The 19034-nt window shown below is 39.7% G+C and overlaps 1 protein-coding gene across 32 annotated transcripts in view; it reads right to left on the bottom strand.

Moving 5' to 3' along the window:
- Window positions 1-19034, bottom strand: part of ANK2 (ankyrin 2) — a 275430-nt gene that overhangs the window by 99399 nt on the left and 156997 nt on the right. For all 32 annotated transcript variants that reach the window (XM_066549303.1, XM_066549305.1, XM_066549331.1 and 29 more), the window contains 3 exons: window positions 16245-16346; window positions 9015-9113; window positions 8403-8501 (listed from right to left, as the gene is read on the bottom strand). In XM_066549303.1, coding sequence (XP_066405400.1) covers window positions 8403-8501; window positions 9015-9113; window positions 16245-16346 — 300 coding nt within the window. The remainder of the gene's footprint in view (window positions 1-8402; window positions 8502-9014; window positions 9114-16244; window positions 16347-19034) is intronic.

Here is a 19034-nt window from a genome sequence, read left to right on the forward strand (position 1 = left end):
TTTTTTAATACTGATATAGAAGAGAAAACAGAGGTATATATTCTCTACATTTTGCCTAGTTGAAGAGGATTCATGAGAGTTAGCAACATATCCTTTGACTAAATAGCTAGCATAAACTCAGATGAACATAACTATTTTGTATTATTTTATAGGAACTGTTTAGGACTGTACTGGATGACAGTGATTACCAGGGAAGAGAAGAAAAACTGGCACCTCATGCAGTGGTTTACAATCAAGTGCTCATATCTGCTTAGTTTTACTCAATAAAAACAGATATTGACATGAAGGATGAGACAAGAGTGAGACAAGCTTAGATTATTCATCAAACAGCTCACACACATTAGCATATCTGTGTGTCATGGTCCTGTGCTAAAATAGTGCTTTATGCAGTAAGATCATGATCGTTTGGTGACCTTCAAGTTCAAGACCTGTTTGAAAGTTTTTTCTGTTCTTCGGAATATTGCTCAACTTCAACAAGAACAGAAAGATCCTGATCTGAATCTTTGGTCACCAACAATCTTCCTGTTTTCCCCATTTTTCCACCAGCACCAGTCTAAACCAGTGACTTCTAAGCCTCACCCTAATAGTTCTACCTTCAGGCACTGCTTCCCTCATCCCAGCTGCCAGGAATCTCTACAGAAGAGGAAATATCTCCAGCAGGTTATTCTGTCTCAAAGGGGAGAATGTTATGCAGGGAAGAAAAATAACAGAAGCAGTGGGAACAAACTTTTGGGCATCAATTTTACTTTGAGGGGGACCAAGCACTGGCACCAGTTATCCAGAGAGGCTTTGGAGTCTCCATCCTTGGAAATACTTTAAAACCAGGAGATGTTCCTGGGCAGCCAACAGTGGGTGATCTTGTTTGAGCACAGGAGGGGACGAGATGAGCCTCACGGGTGTCTTCCATTCTCAGCCCTTCTGTTACTCAGTGAAAAATCCTCCAACAATCCAAGCAATAAACTGATTGTAATCAATGACACATGAGGGTGACAAATGCAATCTGCAAACTAAATTCGAAGTACACATCTTGATAGAACCATCAATTTCACAATTCTGGGAACTTTGCTCAGTGCATTATGCTCAGAGCATTATTTTCAGCCAATCTATAAATAAACTCTTCATAAGAAGATTATATCTGAGCAGGAGGGATTCTGTGTATAAAAGGGTGAATTAAGGATAGATTATGGTACCTATGTTAATTTTTTGAAGTCTCTTTTTTTGTTGCTCTTAGCTTACATCAAAATCCAGGATTTTAACATAGCAGTAACTTGAACAATTATTCATATTCCTTTTCCATTAAAATATATTTTCCATAAAACAGATGTTTTTTTAATGAAAAATAAACTCTTTCATCAAAAAAAACTCATAAATAATTGAACTATGACATCTATATTTACATTCAATCTAACAGCAAATGGGAAATTTGTGAAGATAAGGGTATAGATAAAGTGATAAGATAAAGGGAAATTAATATAATTTAATTATAAGGTGCCTAACGGATATCACTTTGCCATACAGTCAACAGAAAGTGGCCTACTCTGAAGAAAGACTGGGCATATTCAAAATCAAGAACTCCTATATCCATATTATAAGAGGGACTCAGTAAAAACACCTTTTAGATACCTCCACAACCAAATGAAATGCTGTGGATTTCTGATGAAAACACCGCATGCTTTCAGAACAGAAATTTTCCTCCATGCTTCCCAGTGAGAAGTACATTATATATTCACTCACCTGAGCTATCATTCCTTTTTATAACAAAGCTGGAAAGTGCTGGTAAGGATGACACAGAGATTAGATATAAGTATCTGTGCACATAGAGGTGCTGGATGTAGGGTGGCACATCCCTAGGCGGAAAGCAAGCTACTCTATTCTGACCTGCTGTAAAATCCCCCAGCCAGTATCAGCCAATAATTTAGGTGACAATTCTTGCATCCATGACACATGGCAGATGCTGAGGCCTGCAGAGTCCCATAGAGTCAAGATGAGAAAAGTAGTCAGGAACATGATAAGAATTACTGGATTTAGGGAGGCTCGTCCCGAAACTGGTTCAAACAGTAAAACAAAAAACCAAAAAACAACAACCAAAAAAAAAAAAAAAAACTGAAAGAGTATTTACTGGTTTGAGAAAACACATTATAAAGTGACTTGTAATAAATATTTCTCTTTTAAATGTAGTGACACAGAAGCCTACACGGAAAATAGCACCACCCCTTCAGCTGTCCCACTAATTCCCTAGTAATATAAATAGTGTTTGCCACTCTATACTTACACCATGGCAATAATGACAAAGCCTATGGATAAATGATGCTGCCTGGGCTGTGATAAACTTGGCAAGTTTATTCATGAAGCATCACCCAGGACTCCAAGAGCAGCACTACATATATGACACCTGCTGCCTCCCCACTGCAAGGCCCCTCTCTTGGGAAGTGTGAATCGAAGTCACTTCTGAGCCCAGATGCTGAATGTAAAGAGCACAGATATTCTATTTCAGTAGCTTCAAATATCACAGTTTTTTCCTCAAGAACAGCAAAGTAATAACAGGGCCTGAAACACAGCCAGTCAGAAATCAAGATGCTCTATGCTCTGGAAATAGCATTTTTACACCAAAGGAGCCTGTAATAGAAATGGAGCTGATGGAGAATAATGGCATGAGAACAGATTGGTCATGCACAAGAAAACACCACCCTGATGCTGGGCATAGGTGAGGGCCCAAAGGCTTATCAGGGAACAGTCTCAGATTTTAATCAGGGCACCCATCCAAAACTGCATTTGGGGTTTGCCTTCTGAAGCATGGCAAGGGAAAAGCAGTCCTGAAAGCATCCATTTATTTTGTGTGGCTGAGGGCTGGAAGGAGGACAATAATGCGGTAAAAACAAAAATAAGATGTTTCTATTTATTTGGTTGTGGCTCAGTCATCCCCACACTCATAAATATACATGGCCAACACTTGCACTGCCTGGTTCTCGCAGTCACCAGCTGGGGAGGAATATGGTGTGTTGGTCTGCTGAGCCCTTACCCTTCCCATTGGCATGTTGAGTTCCTGCAGCCTCCTAAAGCTAATATGTTCTCAGAATAAGAATTATTGACTGAAAAAAACACTTCTTGTTTCAATCAGAATATTTCCATCTGGACTATTTATCCTTTCATAGCAGTAAATTCAAAGAATTGACTAAGACATATACTGGAAGTATTTCCAGTTTGTTTTCAGTCTTTGTTGAATTATTTGGGTTTTTCATTCTTCTTCATGTATTACTTTTGTTTACATCTCTCAAAATCCATATAATCCTCCAGAAGGCATTTCTTCCCTTTTTTCCCTTCCAGAGAAAAAATAATAGGTCTGTACCTTTATTACATTTACCATTACCAGCTGTGGCTAAATGACTCCTCTTGATACAAAGCAGCTAAAAATCTGCCTCTCTAAATATATTGATATAAAAGCACCGTTGGTGGAATTAAAGCCTTTTGTCATAATGGAGTAGCAAATTGTGCTCCATTCGAAAGGTTAGATTATCCTCACAACCCATGGGGGGAGCAATCCCTGGTAAAGCAAATCCTAGGGCATCCTGACAGAGACAAGCTGATCACTTATCTGAGAATCACCTAAATCCCCCCTTTGCTTTTGTAGTAGCACAGAACGTGGATGCTCACAGAGCCCTCATAGCTCCTTTTGGGAGCATGCATTAGGGCTGGAAATGTGCTGCCCTAAGGATTGCTTCCATCTGATAAGAAGTCTGGACAAGAGCTCAAGCAGTCAGAACAGCCTCTCATGTATATTGACCTAGGAAGTGGTGGCCATAACAGGGGCAAACTTAAGCAACAATATTTCTTGGCTAATGTGTTGCCAATGCGCTTAGAGCAGGATGTTGAGGAAAGGAAACCGGAGGGCTTTTAAATAACAAAATCAGCTCGGGGGAGGACTGATTTATCTAATCCTTGCTCTCTGTATCTGGGTCACTTTAAATAATCTGATGATTAAAAGGTAGCTCCTCCTCCTTTCATGAGGGCCCTTATACAAAACAGTGGTCAAAACATAACTGGACTAATGGGGAACATATTCCCTTGTAAACTCAGTGGCAGGAATTTTAACATTGAAGAGTATCACCTCTTTCTTAGGTGTCTCCAAGGTGTGACAGTTCCCTTACCACTCCCAAACAGGAGCAGATTGTATTTCCTCATTTTGCCTTCTACTTTTCAGCTTTGTACCTCAATCACTCAGCATCTGTCAAAGTGCCTCATCCTGGCAATGTCAGGATGTACCCATTCCCTAAGGAAGGCATGGTCAGGACAGCTCAGCATCACAGCTGCAGGGACAATCTACAGGTACACTCAGTTATGAGGATTGCTGCAGTCAGGCTATCAGCACATTTGGAAGGATGATTTCCAGTGTTTGGACATCTCTGATGTCTCTACATGAGTCAGATGGTCCAGGATGACTTAAAGAGAAAGCAACAGGAACAAAGAGTAATTTGTCAAAGGAAAGGGTTGGACTGACTAAATCTGGTGATATTTCTTCCACCTGGAAAAAATTCAAGAACTCATGTAAGAATTCCTAATACATTGAAATGTAATCCCATTGAGAGGAAGAGCACAAAAAATAGTTACTTTTCTAATGCACAAGCAACAACTAGTACTAGGCTTGGGGGGAAGAGATGATGCAGCTGTGGAAGAAGGGTAACACTGGGCTCAGTGAAGGTGTGTGATGGGGGCATGAGTGTGGGTGGATGTGACAGAAGTGAGTGGCCAATTCCACTTCCATGGGTCTGCCGGATGGAACATTCCGACGCTCCCTGAAGACTTTGCCTGAATGTCCCACTGAAATTCCTAAGTACCTAGAGGATCACCCACACAAGTGAATATATAGTTCAGCATGTATGGCATCAATCATCAATCCATGGGCTAGACCCTGATCTGTTGCTCAAGGAAACACAAAGCTCAAAGGAACAGCCTGGAATACCCCAGTGAATTCATTACCTGCTGTGCTTTCTCCTTCACACCATCCCTGTATTATCAACAAGTGCAGCCCAGTCAGATCTACACAGGACCAAAATAATGGTCAAATCAATGAGAGAAATTGCAAAAATCGAGTTTTCACCCAATGATACCTGTCTAGCTCTGCTCACTGAACTATGTGTGGAATCAGCCACAGGGGCTTATAGATACTCATTATATAAATATATTTACTATTTAATATTTGTAGCAAAAGGCACTTCTAACTGAGCCAAAAAAAATCCACTCTTGTCCAGTTCTAGGTGGAAATATGCCAGCAAAGAGCAGCATCTTGTAGATCTTTGGCCATTGTGAATGTGCCCTCGTCCCAGCCTTTGCCTGAAACATGCTCCAGGAAGATGTGAGCTCTCAAATGGCACGCACGCAACTGGAAGTGGAGTCACTCAATTAGTAATCACTGTGCAATTAGGCTTTGCATCAAAATAGAAATTACTTCTCTAAAAATAGCAGTGATGACATGTTAGCTCAAAAGGAACAGAGTTTTTAAAAGAGGAAGATGAAAAAAATAACATCTCTGAAGGCCAACATAAAGCTGAAGGGCAAAGCAAAGTAATCTAATAGAAACCCAAAATCTATAAGATCAGAGCCCAGAATGCTTAACAGTCTCAGATAGCACAGATGGGGTTTGTAAACCCAGTGGTTTCAGTGGGTTTAATAGCATTTCCTGAGATAATTCGGTTATTTTGCTGTTGCAAGGAACTGGAAAAGGAGTGTGGTGTTTCAGATGTCATTGCTTGTAAGTTTTGATGAAGGCCAGTGTTTTTATGTCATTTAATCGAGAAAACGAAAGAAAAAACAACAAAATGAACAAGATCAAGTCACAACTACTCCTTTACCTACCTGTTCACCTTCAAAGAAGAAATTCTGCCACTATGGGAAATTGTCATCACTGAAAATGAGAATGGCTTTGACAGATACTGAACTCTTTAAAGAGAAAGTGATGCTGCAACCAGAGTAACTCTGCTGGCACTAAATCACTACCAGCAAAGGGCATTTCACAGGGGCCTAAAAACTACAAAGTGTGAAATAACAGAGATACCAAGGAGAATATGCAGTATACTCTCAATAGCAACAACTGCTGCTAAAAGATTTGAGGGTGATAACAGGGCACCTATTTTTAAAAATGGAATTGAGGGAAAATGTAAAAATTAGAAGTTGAGCATTTCAGTTATAATTTCTCACTTTTGTGTTCTATTTTACCTATAATGTGTATTTTTGTTCATTTCTCACTTTCTCAATTGAGCTCTTTCCTGATATATTTTTCTTCACCTTTTTTTATCAGTGACATCTTTCCAGACAAGAAAACTCAAGTTTTTGAGAACTCAAACACATTCTGTTCAGTCATTCTTTTTCCTTTTTTCCTATCTAACTTCATATTTTTCTTTTTTGACCAGCTGTAGTTTGAACCTTGGTTCATCTGTTATCAAACCACATGTCTATTCTTTATTAATTTCAGAGTTTCTGGTTTTTTCTCTGTAACTTTCATTTCCTATACCATGTTATTCTTGACACATCAATGCAACCTTGAGCAGAAAGTCAGCATTCATCAGCTTCATTCCATTCATGGAGCATTAAAAAGTTACTTTGTAATTAAGGGACACCTTCCACTGGAATGTTTCCCTTGGAAGTGGCAACAAGAACCTCTGAGTATCTGCCTGAAGCAGCTTTTACCCATGTTATCCATCTCTTCTGGAAAAGCACAGCAAGGCAGAGAGACACAACCCAAAGGCCCAAAGCTGGATGACACCACATTAAGGACTCCTGCTCCCAGTCAAGTCAACAGGACTTGTTTAATTAAGACAGCAAGGCACAAAGGCAGGACATCTGTAAGCCAGCAGTTCTAATCCATCCTGCCTGGAGGAAACCAGTGAGCACTAATGGGGAAAATGTCCTCCATCAGATTAATTCCATTAAGTCAAGTAGCAAATGCCTGCTAACAGCTCTGAGTACCTTACACAAAGTGCTAACAATAAATGTCTTCAAAACTAGAATACTACAAAAAGTAATATCCACGAACACATATTCCAGTTCTAACTGGATTTTCTTTTTTTTTAATTTAGAAAACCTCATTTATTTCTTCAGCATAAGGAAAAGCTTTTTCGGAAGACTTTTTTGACTTTTTGAGGAATAGTGCTTCACGACAGTATTATTTTTAACAATTATTTCTCTTACCATGCTCAAAACATTAAAGACTTTTTCTTCAAATACACATAAAAAGGTTGATAAATATATGAAGAAATTAGCCAGCTTGTTCATTATGAAAGGAGTCTGCTAAATTTTTGAACAAAGGAACTACATTTCTCATCTTTAATGGGAACAGAGCATGGGGAGAAACTGACCATCAGCTGTCCTGAGAGAGTTGTTCCATCATTTTGGGGCAAAAAGCATAATAAAGAAAATATTTTTAAAATCTTGGAGTCAGGCAACTTTAAGGATTTTTCAGTTTCTTTCTCTTGTTTTAAAATGTGCTAAAGGAATAGACAAACATTTATTCTGTAAAGCAGTTTATTCATCTCCTGCTCTCCACTTACCTTACCCTGTCTATGGTGAATTTGTAACACCAAACAAGCGGAAACGCTCCAGGTCCCAGTTTCCCAGGTCTGGGCAAGCAAGGTGTGGAGCTAGTGCTAGGAAATTTTTTTTTTTGAGGATGTCACCAGCCAAGTGCTTCACAAAGATGCAGTTTCTTTATCATCTATACCACCTGTTCAGCCCCTTATAGCTACAGACAGTTGCTATAATTAAGGCAGCATTTATGAACATTGATCAAATTATTCATTTGATAAATGGTTCTTAATCCTAATCAAAGGAAATCATAGGTAAGGGACAGCACCCTGGCCTCTGGAGTGTTTTAGAACACCAGACAAGTTTCATGTCAGCGCAAATAAGAGGGCAGTTTTTACAGTTGGTTTTCCTGTCAGGACAAGAGGATTTTCCCAAGTTCAAACGTACATCACAAACATTTGATTGAAATTCTCTCTGATATGGAAGGAATTCAGAAGCCTAGAGTAAGTTATCTGCAAACTTTTAGCCAAAAAATAACCATAAAAAGCAATGGTAAAAATCAAGCCCTTGAAAAATTATTTTCTTTGTTACTGCTCACCAAATTCCACTCAAATATTTATACCCTTTGGAATCTTTTAGTAATTCCTAGCTTTCTTCCAGAAATTGTTTCAGAAATTTTTCTATCACCAACCACAGGAGTTCCTGTATCACACAATGAGAACATAATGACTTCAATTCAATATTTACTTTTATTCTACTTATGAGAGAATGCCTCATTTTCCTTGATTTGTCAGGCTTGGATGTTTAGAAGCAGTGTCTAATATCTCAGATCTTACAAGAGCTCACCAAATAACTTTCAGAAGTGAGAAGGGAAAAGAGCATCATACCTGAGATTGTGCATTGATATTGGCTCCCTCCTTCACCAGAACTTTGACAACTTCAGCTTGTCCTGCTAAGGATGCAATGTGCAGGGCTGTATTCCCTTTCTGTTAGAGGGAGTGGGAAAATGCAAGTTATAATTACCCTTTTTCAGGAATCATTTCAATCAGCAGGGTTTTTTTATAGCATTCATGTGCATGTGCCTGGTTGTGGAAAGGCTAAAGGGAAAATAATTTATCCCACTGGTGTTTTTCAATTGTGCCCACAGGTAAAAGACACTGGATATTATAAAGTCAATTACTGATTTGCACAGATTTGAAAAAATCTACTGCTTGGAACTATACTAATTCTCCTTAAAATAAGGAGGACATGTCACTGGAAATAATGAAAACATGACATTGCTTAAAACTTCTAATGCTTTCCCTGTATTACACCACAAATTATATTTTCCTCTTAATTTACTACCAATGAGCTTCAGCAAAGCTGACTCCCAGGCCATAACAGAAATAACAGTTTAAATATCCGTGCAGTATTTACATTATTCTCTTATTTTGTACTTTTTGGGGTTTTGTCTGTATTTGCCATATGTATTGGATAAACTTAGAGACGTGCATCATTACCTTAGTGGCAGAATCCACAGCCGAGCCTCTTTCCAGCAATTCCTGTACCAGTCCCACATGGCCTTCCTTGGCTGCCAGGTGCAGAGCATTGAGTCCATTCTGTAAGCACAAGGGCCAGATCCATTACAAATATCAGATACACATTCCTACCTCGCCCCGGGATCAGGAGAAGCTTAGGAGCTGGAATGCTATTACATCTCTTAGCTGACTGTCTGCATAAGTCAGATACTTTGGACACGGCTATTTAAGCTGAGGCTTTGTGGGACAAACTTCACCCATAACATTTTTCTCATAGTAACAAATACATCAAACCAAACTACATTTTGTGAGTATCCAAAAAACATTGCTTATTTTCTAATAACTTCTCATTACCACAGACTACTACCTTGGGCATCTCCATGGAGCCCAGTATTTCAAACCTTGAGTGTTTTTCTGCCTCACTTTGCTGTAACCTTATCCAGCCCGGCTGAGATTTTATCAATACTGAGAAATCACAGGACTTAGCCAAATTTACACGGGATGTGTCTACTCAGAGTTACTCCATGCTGATGTAACCACCCTGAATCCTGCTATCTCCTCTGGGATAACTGGTATCAAATGGAAACCCACAAGCACAAAATGGCTGTTGATCACTTTGACTTGCAAACTGATCCTTGATCTGGCACTTTGCTCATATCTGATGAGCAAGTCTTCACTAAACTTCAAGGTTTTCTAATCTCAAAAAGGAAAAGAAAATTAATTAAATAAATGCAAGGATTATTGAAAAGGTAACCAAAGAAAGTCAGCATCTAAATCCTCTCCCCATTAAACAGGAACAGGATACTGTATCTCATATAAATTCCTGCCATGGAAACTTGATCTCCTTCTTCCTAGTATCCCCCTTCCACCCAAGGAAAAAAATTAAATTACAGTCTATTGTAGCTGAATTTCCAGCCTGTTTTTCACAATCCTAAGGTGTTTTTCATGCTACATCAGGCAGGTGACAGCAACAAATACTGCCATTCCCTCCAGCATTCTCCTGGTTTCCATATTGCAGGCATCAGGATCAATACTCAGGTGTTTGAGTAACCAGCAGCAAATTCAGCACTGTGGAATTTTTATCACTTTGCTTGTCTCTGAGCAGTTCAGAGTCATTTCAGTTGTGAAATAAACAGGCAACATTCTGGCTTTTATTTGTCCATTCACAGAGGCAGCTGGAGCCTGTAATTTCCAGTGGGATTTTAAAGCACTTAGCACTTCACAGGAGGTATTTGATGGGAGTTTGTCCAATGGCTTCAGACACAGCAATGCAAACACATTTCAGCACTAACTCCATTTGATTCTGCATCCATGTGAAGAGCACAGGCAGATTTTGTGGTCAAATTCAGAAGCGGAAATAGGAGAAAAGCAAAGGAACTAAAGGAAGGCCATGGTCACAGGCTGCCAAAAGCAGAGGAACACCATTCTGCAGCCTGGTAGTCAGAAATGTTCATGAGAAATGTGGTTTCAAACCCCATTATGTGGGAAAAGCTACAGCAGCCAGAACACGCTTATTCCAGAGGAAACACTCTTACTATGGAGCTGCAGAGCCCAGGGATAGCAGTAGTGCCATGCCCTGGTCAAGGATAAATCCTTAGCCAAAAATATGTAGTGAGGTTGACCATAATCACCAGGATGAGGAATACTGTCCGCGTTAGGGAATATTTTGCAGGCCGAACACGTTTCAGAAAACTCTGGTCTTTCTTAGTTTTTAATCTTAGCTGAGTATCAACTAACCATAATTACTACCTACAGTGGCTGAGAGCTTCAAGCTAGTATTTTGTGGGAAAACACAGTGTTCTCCTCACTGTTTAAGAACAAAGACCTGTTCTGTATCTGATCTCACAGATTCTCTCATCAGCACTTTCCATGGGAAGCTGAAGGGCAGCTTGTCCTCCTCACAGCGTACACAGCTGATGTATTGCTGCAACATGTCATTAAACTTCTTCGCTCTTTAGGAACAAACAGCAGAGAAACTGCAAAATTCATGGCCCATAAATGCTTCTGAATACAAAAGGATGAGCCCCTGTTTTAGTTTACTGTGTGCCAAAATATGGAGAGAGCAAGGCTCGTCTCAGTGTTTAATCTCTGAAAATACTTGTATTCCTACCTCTGAGCCACATATCTGTTGATGTCATGTTAAGCACCTGAAAGTTGATATTGCTGCATCCATTGAGTTTCTTCACAACACAGGACTTGTTTTTAATGCATTAAAACATGAGCAAAAAGAATAGTTGAGATCCAATAAAAAGCTTACAGGAACAAACTCTTGCTTAAAAATAGGACTATCGACATTCAAATTCCGTAATTCCTTAAATAAAGCAATCTGGGGTAAGCAGTAGCAAGCCCTGCACTTTAAATGCTGAGGCCCAGCACAACCAAAGCCTTAAAGCAACTTTTGTTCTCTTTCTCCCTGATCAGAACCAACGCTGCAATTATTTCCCAGCCCACATGGCTGATCCCTGCTACTTCTAATGATGGAATCTCAGATTTAATCAATGCAACTCCTCCGTTCCTGTCAACTGGATTTTTGTAGTTCAGAACAACAAAGGTTTCTGACACGTCCCTTTTTGCTCTCCCCTGACCACCAAAAAGTTGGGGAGGGCGAAATTAGTTGTCTGCTAAGCAAAACTGAGCTACATAAGGACAAAGCCTGCATATGCCATAACTGCCATTCTTTTGGAGACTCCTTAGTGATATTAACTCCCATAAAATAACCTAATACTAAGCCTTCCAAGCTGGTGGTTCTTTATAAGTGTTTCCTCCCTGCAGTGCCTGATTCCCTCAATTCCCTTTCTCCTCTACCACCAAGGCAGAGACGTCAATGCTCTCTGTCCCATGGAGTGCTACAAATGTGCATGTACCACTAACTGCTCACAGCACTTCCTGTAGTGCTACCCTTGGTATTTTCACTGCACTGGAAAACTCCAGGGGTTTCTTGGACATCCTAAAAATCACCAGCCTACACTTATTCCCCATAAGACAGACACTGACACTGCTCTTGTCTGGAAATCACCCAGAAAAAATCCCTGCTACCTCTGCCTTTTTATTCAGTTGCCTCACAGAGCAGTCCTCATGCAATGGAAGCTCTTTCATCACTGCCTGGTTCAGTATCAATCCTGCTGTGCCATTTATTCCTTCTGGGACATCACCCAGATCCCATAGCTTCTCCCATTCCCACCTAACCCTATTGTGCCAAGCCAATTGACACCATGGAAAGCTATGTCTTGGCAGTGTATCAGATCAACCTGTAGTTCACAGGACATTCTAAATCAGCCAAATCAGTGCTCTGTGGGCCTTTACACCCTTCCCTCTAAGCTCAGCTCTAACTGACAGGTACAGACAATAACCTGGCAGTCCTAGAAAGCTCAAGTCACCTTCTGCTGGTGAGAATTAGTGAGAATGACAAAGAACTTGAAACATAGAAATGGGGCAAAGAAAGTGTTTGAAGGAAGTTGGGAAAAGGTTCTATGATAACAGCCCAATTGCAAAGCATAACTTCAAAACACAATGAAAATTGAAAAGCTTTTGTGATTAACGCTGTATGGCGGCAGTAACTCCTTTTACCAGCAGAAGCAGAAACTAGAAAGAAGTCTTTGTTAAACTCAAATACTTTTCTCTCTTTAATAGATGGCTCTGCAAAGTCTCTCCTCTGAATAAATCTCTCAGGGAAGTAAAATGTGCATGTGGCAACCTCTTTTCAAGAGAGATTTGGGAAAGGGTACATTAGAGAGCTGGGCATGGCTTTCTGAAGTCCAAATGTTTGTTGAAGTTCTTCCTAAAAATATCACAAAGAAATTAAGTGGACAGTGGGAAAAAAAAGAGAAAAACATAATCAGGTTGTGAAAATTCTCCCTTTATGTTGCTTTATAGTCTAGGAAATCAAGAAACTGAATTAACCTAGAGAGTGACATCAAATGTGGTCCTGCTGACCTCATTATGCTGCAGTGCTCCTTCAGACCATAACTGGCACTGCTGGGAGAGGCAGTGCCTTTCCACTTGGAAGGAGGGAGGGAGGAATTAACAGCTGTGCTCTGCCTCTCTGTCACCGAAGGAATAAAGACCAGCTGAATTAAAAGGAAGCCAACAAAATGAGAGCAAAAGGCAAACTGACAGAGATTCAAAAAGCCTTGGAGCTGGAGGCCCCCAGACCAACCTCATAGTTGAATCCTGATCTGTTCAAGGCATTAGACTTCACAGAGGAGCACAGAAGACTTGTTCAAAGCAAATGCCAACGCCCATCACATTTTTCCTTCCAAGACATCACCCTGAAAACTGACAGGTCTCCCAAGACAAGATGGAGAAACGTTACTTTATGTTGCCTTTGGATCCCCAATTCAGTTTCAAAAATCAGCAGGCAGCTGATGAACGCTAGAATAGTCAGAGTTTGGGGTCTAACTTCTGCTGGAACCTTGGGCTGCACAAATGCACAGTGTAACATTTGTTTTGCTAAGCAACATTTTGAACAAGATGCAGTAGCAAGTAGCTTTCCCTTGCTATGTTAACTAGAAACAGTAACCACATTCTAAAAAACTACATTTGTAGCATAGGAAAGCAGCTTTAAAGGAAACATATTTACAATTGCTATTGGTTATACATCCTATTAAACACCAGGAATTGGATTTTTTTAAGGGACCCCCCCATAAAACTGGGGAATTTTGTCCCCTAACATTTTTAACTCTCTTCTGAAACAAACAGAATTGATTTATGATTTTCAGAAGAGATGACAGTGCTTGAATTCAGATTAAAGTAGGCAATACTATAATAGGTGAACTTGTTATGATGGTAGCATTCAACAAAACATATAACTATATAATTGTTTTATTAACTACTCTGTGTTCAGTATATCCAGAAACATTAAGCTCCATCATATGTTGGCAACAGTTACACTGGGAAAATACTTTGATTATCTATAAAGATATATCACTCTGAAAACTCAGGATGTGAGAAAAAGACATTGAAACTGAAGAAAATCTCCTGGTGTTCTCTCCATTCAGGAAAGCTTATATTTAACATTATGTATGGTTTTCTCATATGAGATCTAATCTAAAAATAGCCTTTTACTGAGGAAAAATACCCTGCATATACAAAGCTCCATTTTTAAAAGAGCCTTGAGATATCTCACTGTTAAAAATAAAACACACCCCTGCATTTTGCACAGACTGTGTTTGCTTCTCCCCTTAGACAGCTGGAACACAATGACGTGGACACCCCTGCCAAACCCTGAGGAGGAGACAAAGGAGGAGGAATAACTTGAAGGCTGCCATGGCTTACTCAATATTCCCTGACCTCTAGCAGAGGGAGTTTGCTCCCACTCCCAATAAAATTTACAATACACCAGTGATGCTTAATCACTGGAAGCACTGAGGATCTTGGTTACAAAAACCTCTGTAAGCAATTTTATATGGTACCAGAACTGGAGTCTGCCAGAAGCTGAAGTGCTTGGTCATGCTCAGTGGATGGTGAAAGCTTTGATCTCCCCTACATGGAGCTTTGTCACCAGCTACAGGTGGGAAGCACTTTCCACAGAGGATAAATCTGCAGCAACTTTTGCCATATTCCTCCCATAGCCACCAGGAGAATATGAACACTGGGAAAAAAGCCTTGTAATGTTCCTAAGTAATTATCATATTAACATTATTTATTATTTATTATCATATTAACATTATTATTATTTATTATATCATTATTATTTCATTTATATTATTATTATATATTATATATTTATATTTTTATATTTATTTATTTTTATATTATTTTATATTTATTTATTTTTATTTATTTTTTATATTTATATATTATTATTATATCATTATTATTATTTATTATCATATTAACATTATTATTTATAATTATCATATTCACCTGGGGGTGAATCTGTTTGTTAATATTGGTGCTTATAACAAAGATGGAGAACTTGCGGGATCTATTTGAACACAAGAACTTGAGTCTAGCTTTACTCTCTCCTAAGTGAGAAACTTGAAGTTTGCCAGGTCACATCCCATAAAATTAATGAAGTTTTCCTTGACAATAAGTGTTTTAAAGGAAACCTTCTCCTAGATAGTAAGACAAGAACATTCCTGTATGTTTTCAACAAGCAGAACATGAAAAGCCCCAGCTCTTATCCTCCTCATCATTAAATTCCTTGGCACAGCCAACAGATCTGCTCTCACTCCTGTGCCCCAGCTTCCATTTGACACATGCCTTCTTTAATCATCTGCAGCTTTCCTTCAGCAGGGAACGTGATAGCACCAAACATTTTAGATTATTTCACTCCTGATTTCCCCAGTTAGTCTTTTTTTCTTCCCCCCCCCCCCCCCCCAAAAAAAAAAAAAAAAAGAAATAGTGGTCACAATTCTGGGATTTTACTTCCAAATGGCTTAACCACTGTCCAGTTAGTGGTTACTCTGATCAAATCTGGCTAAGAGTTAGGGGAAACCCGGGCACCATAAAGCCTGAGCTGTCAAATTCCCCATCAAAGAAACTGCAGTGGTTTCACTAGAAAGCCAAGACACTTCCCAGAATTGATGCAGACACTTACTTGCATATTTAAGTCACAGTTAGAGTCTTATTAAACTTGATGGTTCTAGTCACTTAAATAAATGCTGCAAATGTAGGTCCCTAAGCTATGAAGCCAAAGTAACCGGATTTATATGACAGAGCTACAAAAGAGCCAAGCCAAAACATTGTGTCACATTACAGTCACATCAATGGTGAAACTTTAACAGTGTACCTTTACAGCAGTTATAACTTTCTTGAAAGGAGAGACAGCATGTTAAGCACAACATTTAAGTATCTCTTATGTTATGTTGTAGATATTATTGACCAGTGATAACAACACATTTAGTTTTGTGAAACAAGGTGAAAGCCCATGGCTACCCCTTTAGCCATCTGAGAGTACCCAGAACTGCACTGCCAGTGCAGGTGATTGCCAAGATTTTAATCTGCTTGGGCATGAATTATCTGGGCAGCTACCACTACAACCACTCAAGTGCTTACCTACTCCCTGAGACCTCACAAAAACAACAGGGGAAGCCTCAGACTCCCACACCTGAGCTCTCAGGGGATCAGGAGCTTCACGTGGGACGGCTAAGGAAAATCCATGGGCTGAGCACGTCACATTCAGCAGGATAAAGAGATAAATCACATCTCTACAGTGCCCACGTTTCTTACCATTCACTCTCGCAAGCTTGTGTCCATGAAATATCTTACCTGATTACAGGTGTTAATGTCTATTCCACTTTTCAGGTATTCCACTACTTTGTCCAAATTGCCAGCTCTGGCAGCTCGGAGAAAGCTTGCATTGCTGTCAGACTGTAAAAAGAGAAGAAAAAATTTCTCCAATTAGCCTCTGCTTGAACCAGAGCAGAAAACCTCATCAGTGGTGAAAGGTTTCCACATTTTATGCTGCAGTAGAATACAGCTGTGAAACAACTGAGTTTGAATTGTATCTGCATTAATTAGCATATTTAAATTAGACAATAATGGCACAAAAGAACTGCAGACCTGTCAGAGTGAGCAAAATAGAGCAATAATTGCTGGCACTCAAAATTTAGCAAGAACTAAAAAACCAACCAAACAAAAAAAAACCCCAAAAAACCCAAACAACCATAAATCATAGTAACTGATATTGTCAACAAGAAAAACATAAATGCATCAACTTGCTAACTGTAGTTTTCTGGAGAATTACATATAAATATATAATCTCTTTATACATATAATTTTATGTATTATTTATGTATTTATGCATGTTGTTTATAGATGTGTATAGATGTTATTTACAGATTTAGATCTATTATTTTTAGATACCTATGCTCAAAGTGGGCAGCACTGCACATGTAGCTAACCTTAGAACAAAGCGGATGAAGTACTCAAGGCTGAGTATCCAAATCCAGGATCATGCTGCAAACATTCCCACCCCTAAAGTGCCTGCTCTCATTAAAAAAACAGATTCAGAAATCCTATGAAAATAAGCTTTCATTTTTTAGCCAGATTGTGGAATGTACTGTTAAGCAACAGAATGTGGAACACCTCAGCCCTCTTGCCTTTGTCTGTGACACAAAACAGAGCCCAGAGGTAGAGGACAGCCCGCACTCCCTCGGGCTGGGACTCACTCCTACTCATCATGAGAATATCCTAAACCCCTCCCGCTTCCAGCCACTTATTTTACTTGCCCAATCCATTCCAATGCATTTTTTTTTTTGGTCACCCTGCTTATCACTCGCTTCACAATCCCCAATTCCAACCTATTTTAATCTGCAACAGATGGATGTCATCAAAATCAGCCTCCTTACAACTGTGCTACATGCCAAGACGAAAATATGTCTTTGGGAGCACATCCTTTCCTGGGATCAGGATATGCTCATAAAGACATCAAATTATGTTTTAATATTTAAGTATCTTTGAAGAAAATCATGTCTTGGTAAAAACATTAACAAACAACAAATATCTGAGTGCATGAGGGGTAAATCTGGACACACAGGTTGGAAAAAGCAGCTTTGCCCTCAATAATACACGTTTTACCTTCTTTCTCCCCATTTTTTTCCTGCTTTACTACTACAACAATCATTTACCATAGCAAGACTACAATCATCAGCTTTATACTTTTAAAAGGTTAAGAAAGAACGATGTAACAAATTACCACCTACAACTTTAGGTTCTTAGGGATGAACCAATCATTGCTTGTTTTTCTTTCACACAGAATAACATAAAAAGCTAGAAGTGCTGACATCTCAATTATTGCTGGGACCTCAGATTGTAGCTAAGCCCACACAACTCTATGTCATTTGTTTCTGGCTAACAAGACACAAGCAATGCTTTCCAAGCAGATTCTCATTTCCTTGATTCATAATTTTATTACCTCATAATCAAATTACTGTAGTGTACATCACTTCCAGTCACTTCAAAACACTTTCCATACACCGGAATAATGATCATAATGCAGAACATTAACTTCTTGTCTACATAAAGAGTATTTCAGCAGTCCATATGCTTCATATATAAATTCCCATACAAGTACAAGAGACTGGCCACAAAACATTGAAAATATTCTGCAACATGTTACAAGGATTAGAAGACTTAGAAATTGAGAATACTCAGATCTATTTTCCTTCCCAGTTGGCCAAAGCTAATTTTTCAATAGGTTGTCATTAATTTGTCCTTTGTCCCATTCTTTTAATGCTTTTTTAAAGCATTTTTGTCAGCACGACTCTCTCAAACATTTATTCACTTTAGCACACTTCAAATTCAAATGCATTTTGACAAAATCCCCCCAGAAACAACAGCAGCAGTTTCCTGTAGTCTTACCATGTTAGAGAAGACAATGAATCTGGATCTGTCAGCTTTTCCAATGGATTCCATAATCTCTTGAAATATTTTGTTACACAGCCCCTCACAGTCTTCTGAGCTCCTCACAGCCCCTCAAGGTCCCTCATGGCCTCCAGAACCACTTGCAGCCCCTCAAAAATCCCTCAGAGCCCCTCATGTCCCCTCAGAATCCCTCACAGTCCATCATGGCCCTTTAAGAGCCTTCCAAAGTCCCTCCGAGACCCTCATGGCCCTTCAGAGCCCCTCACGACCTCTCACAGTCCCTTTAGAGCCCCTCAGAACCCTTCACAGCACTTTAGAGCCCCTCAGAGTCCATCACAGCCCCTCATGGCCCTTTAGAACCCATTATGGCCCCTCAGAGCCCTTCACAGTCCATCATGGCCCTTTAATTAGGGCCAAAGTCCCTCTGAGACCCTCATGGCCCTTCAAGCCCCTCATGGCCTCTCACAGTCCCTTTAGAGCTCCTCAGAGCCCCTCAAAGCACTTTAGAGCCCCTCAAAGTCCATCACAACCCTTTAGTGCTTCTCAAAGTCCCTCAGAGCCCCTCATGGCCCCTCACAGCCCTTTGGAACCCCTCATGGCCCTTCGGAGCCCCTCATGGACCCTCAGAGAGCCTCAGAACCCCTCACAGTCCATCACGGCTCTTTAGAACCCCTAAAAGTCTCTCAGAGCCCC

The sequence above is a fragment of the Molothrus aeneus genome, chromosome 4, assembly GCF_037042795.1.
Source record: "Molothrus aeneus isolate 106 chromosome 4, BPBGC_Maene_1.0, whole genome shotgun sequence".
Taxonomy (NCBI): Eukaryota; Metazoa; Chordata; class Aves; order Passeriformes; family Icteridae; genus Molothrus; species Molothrus aeneus.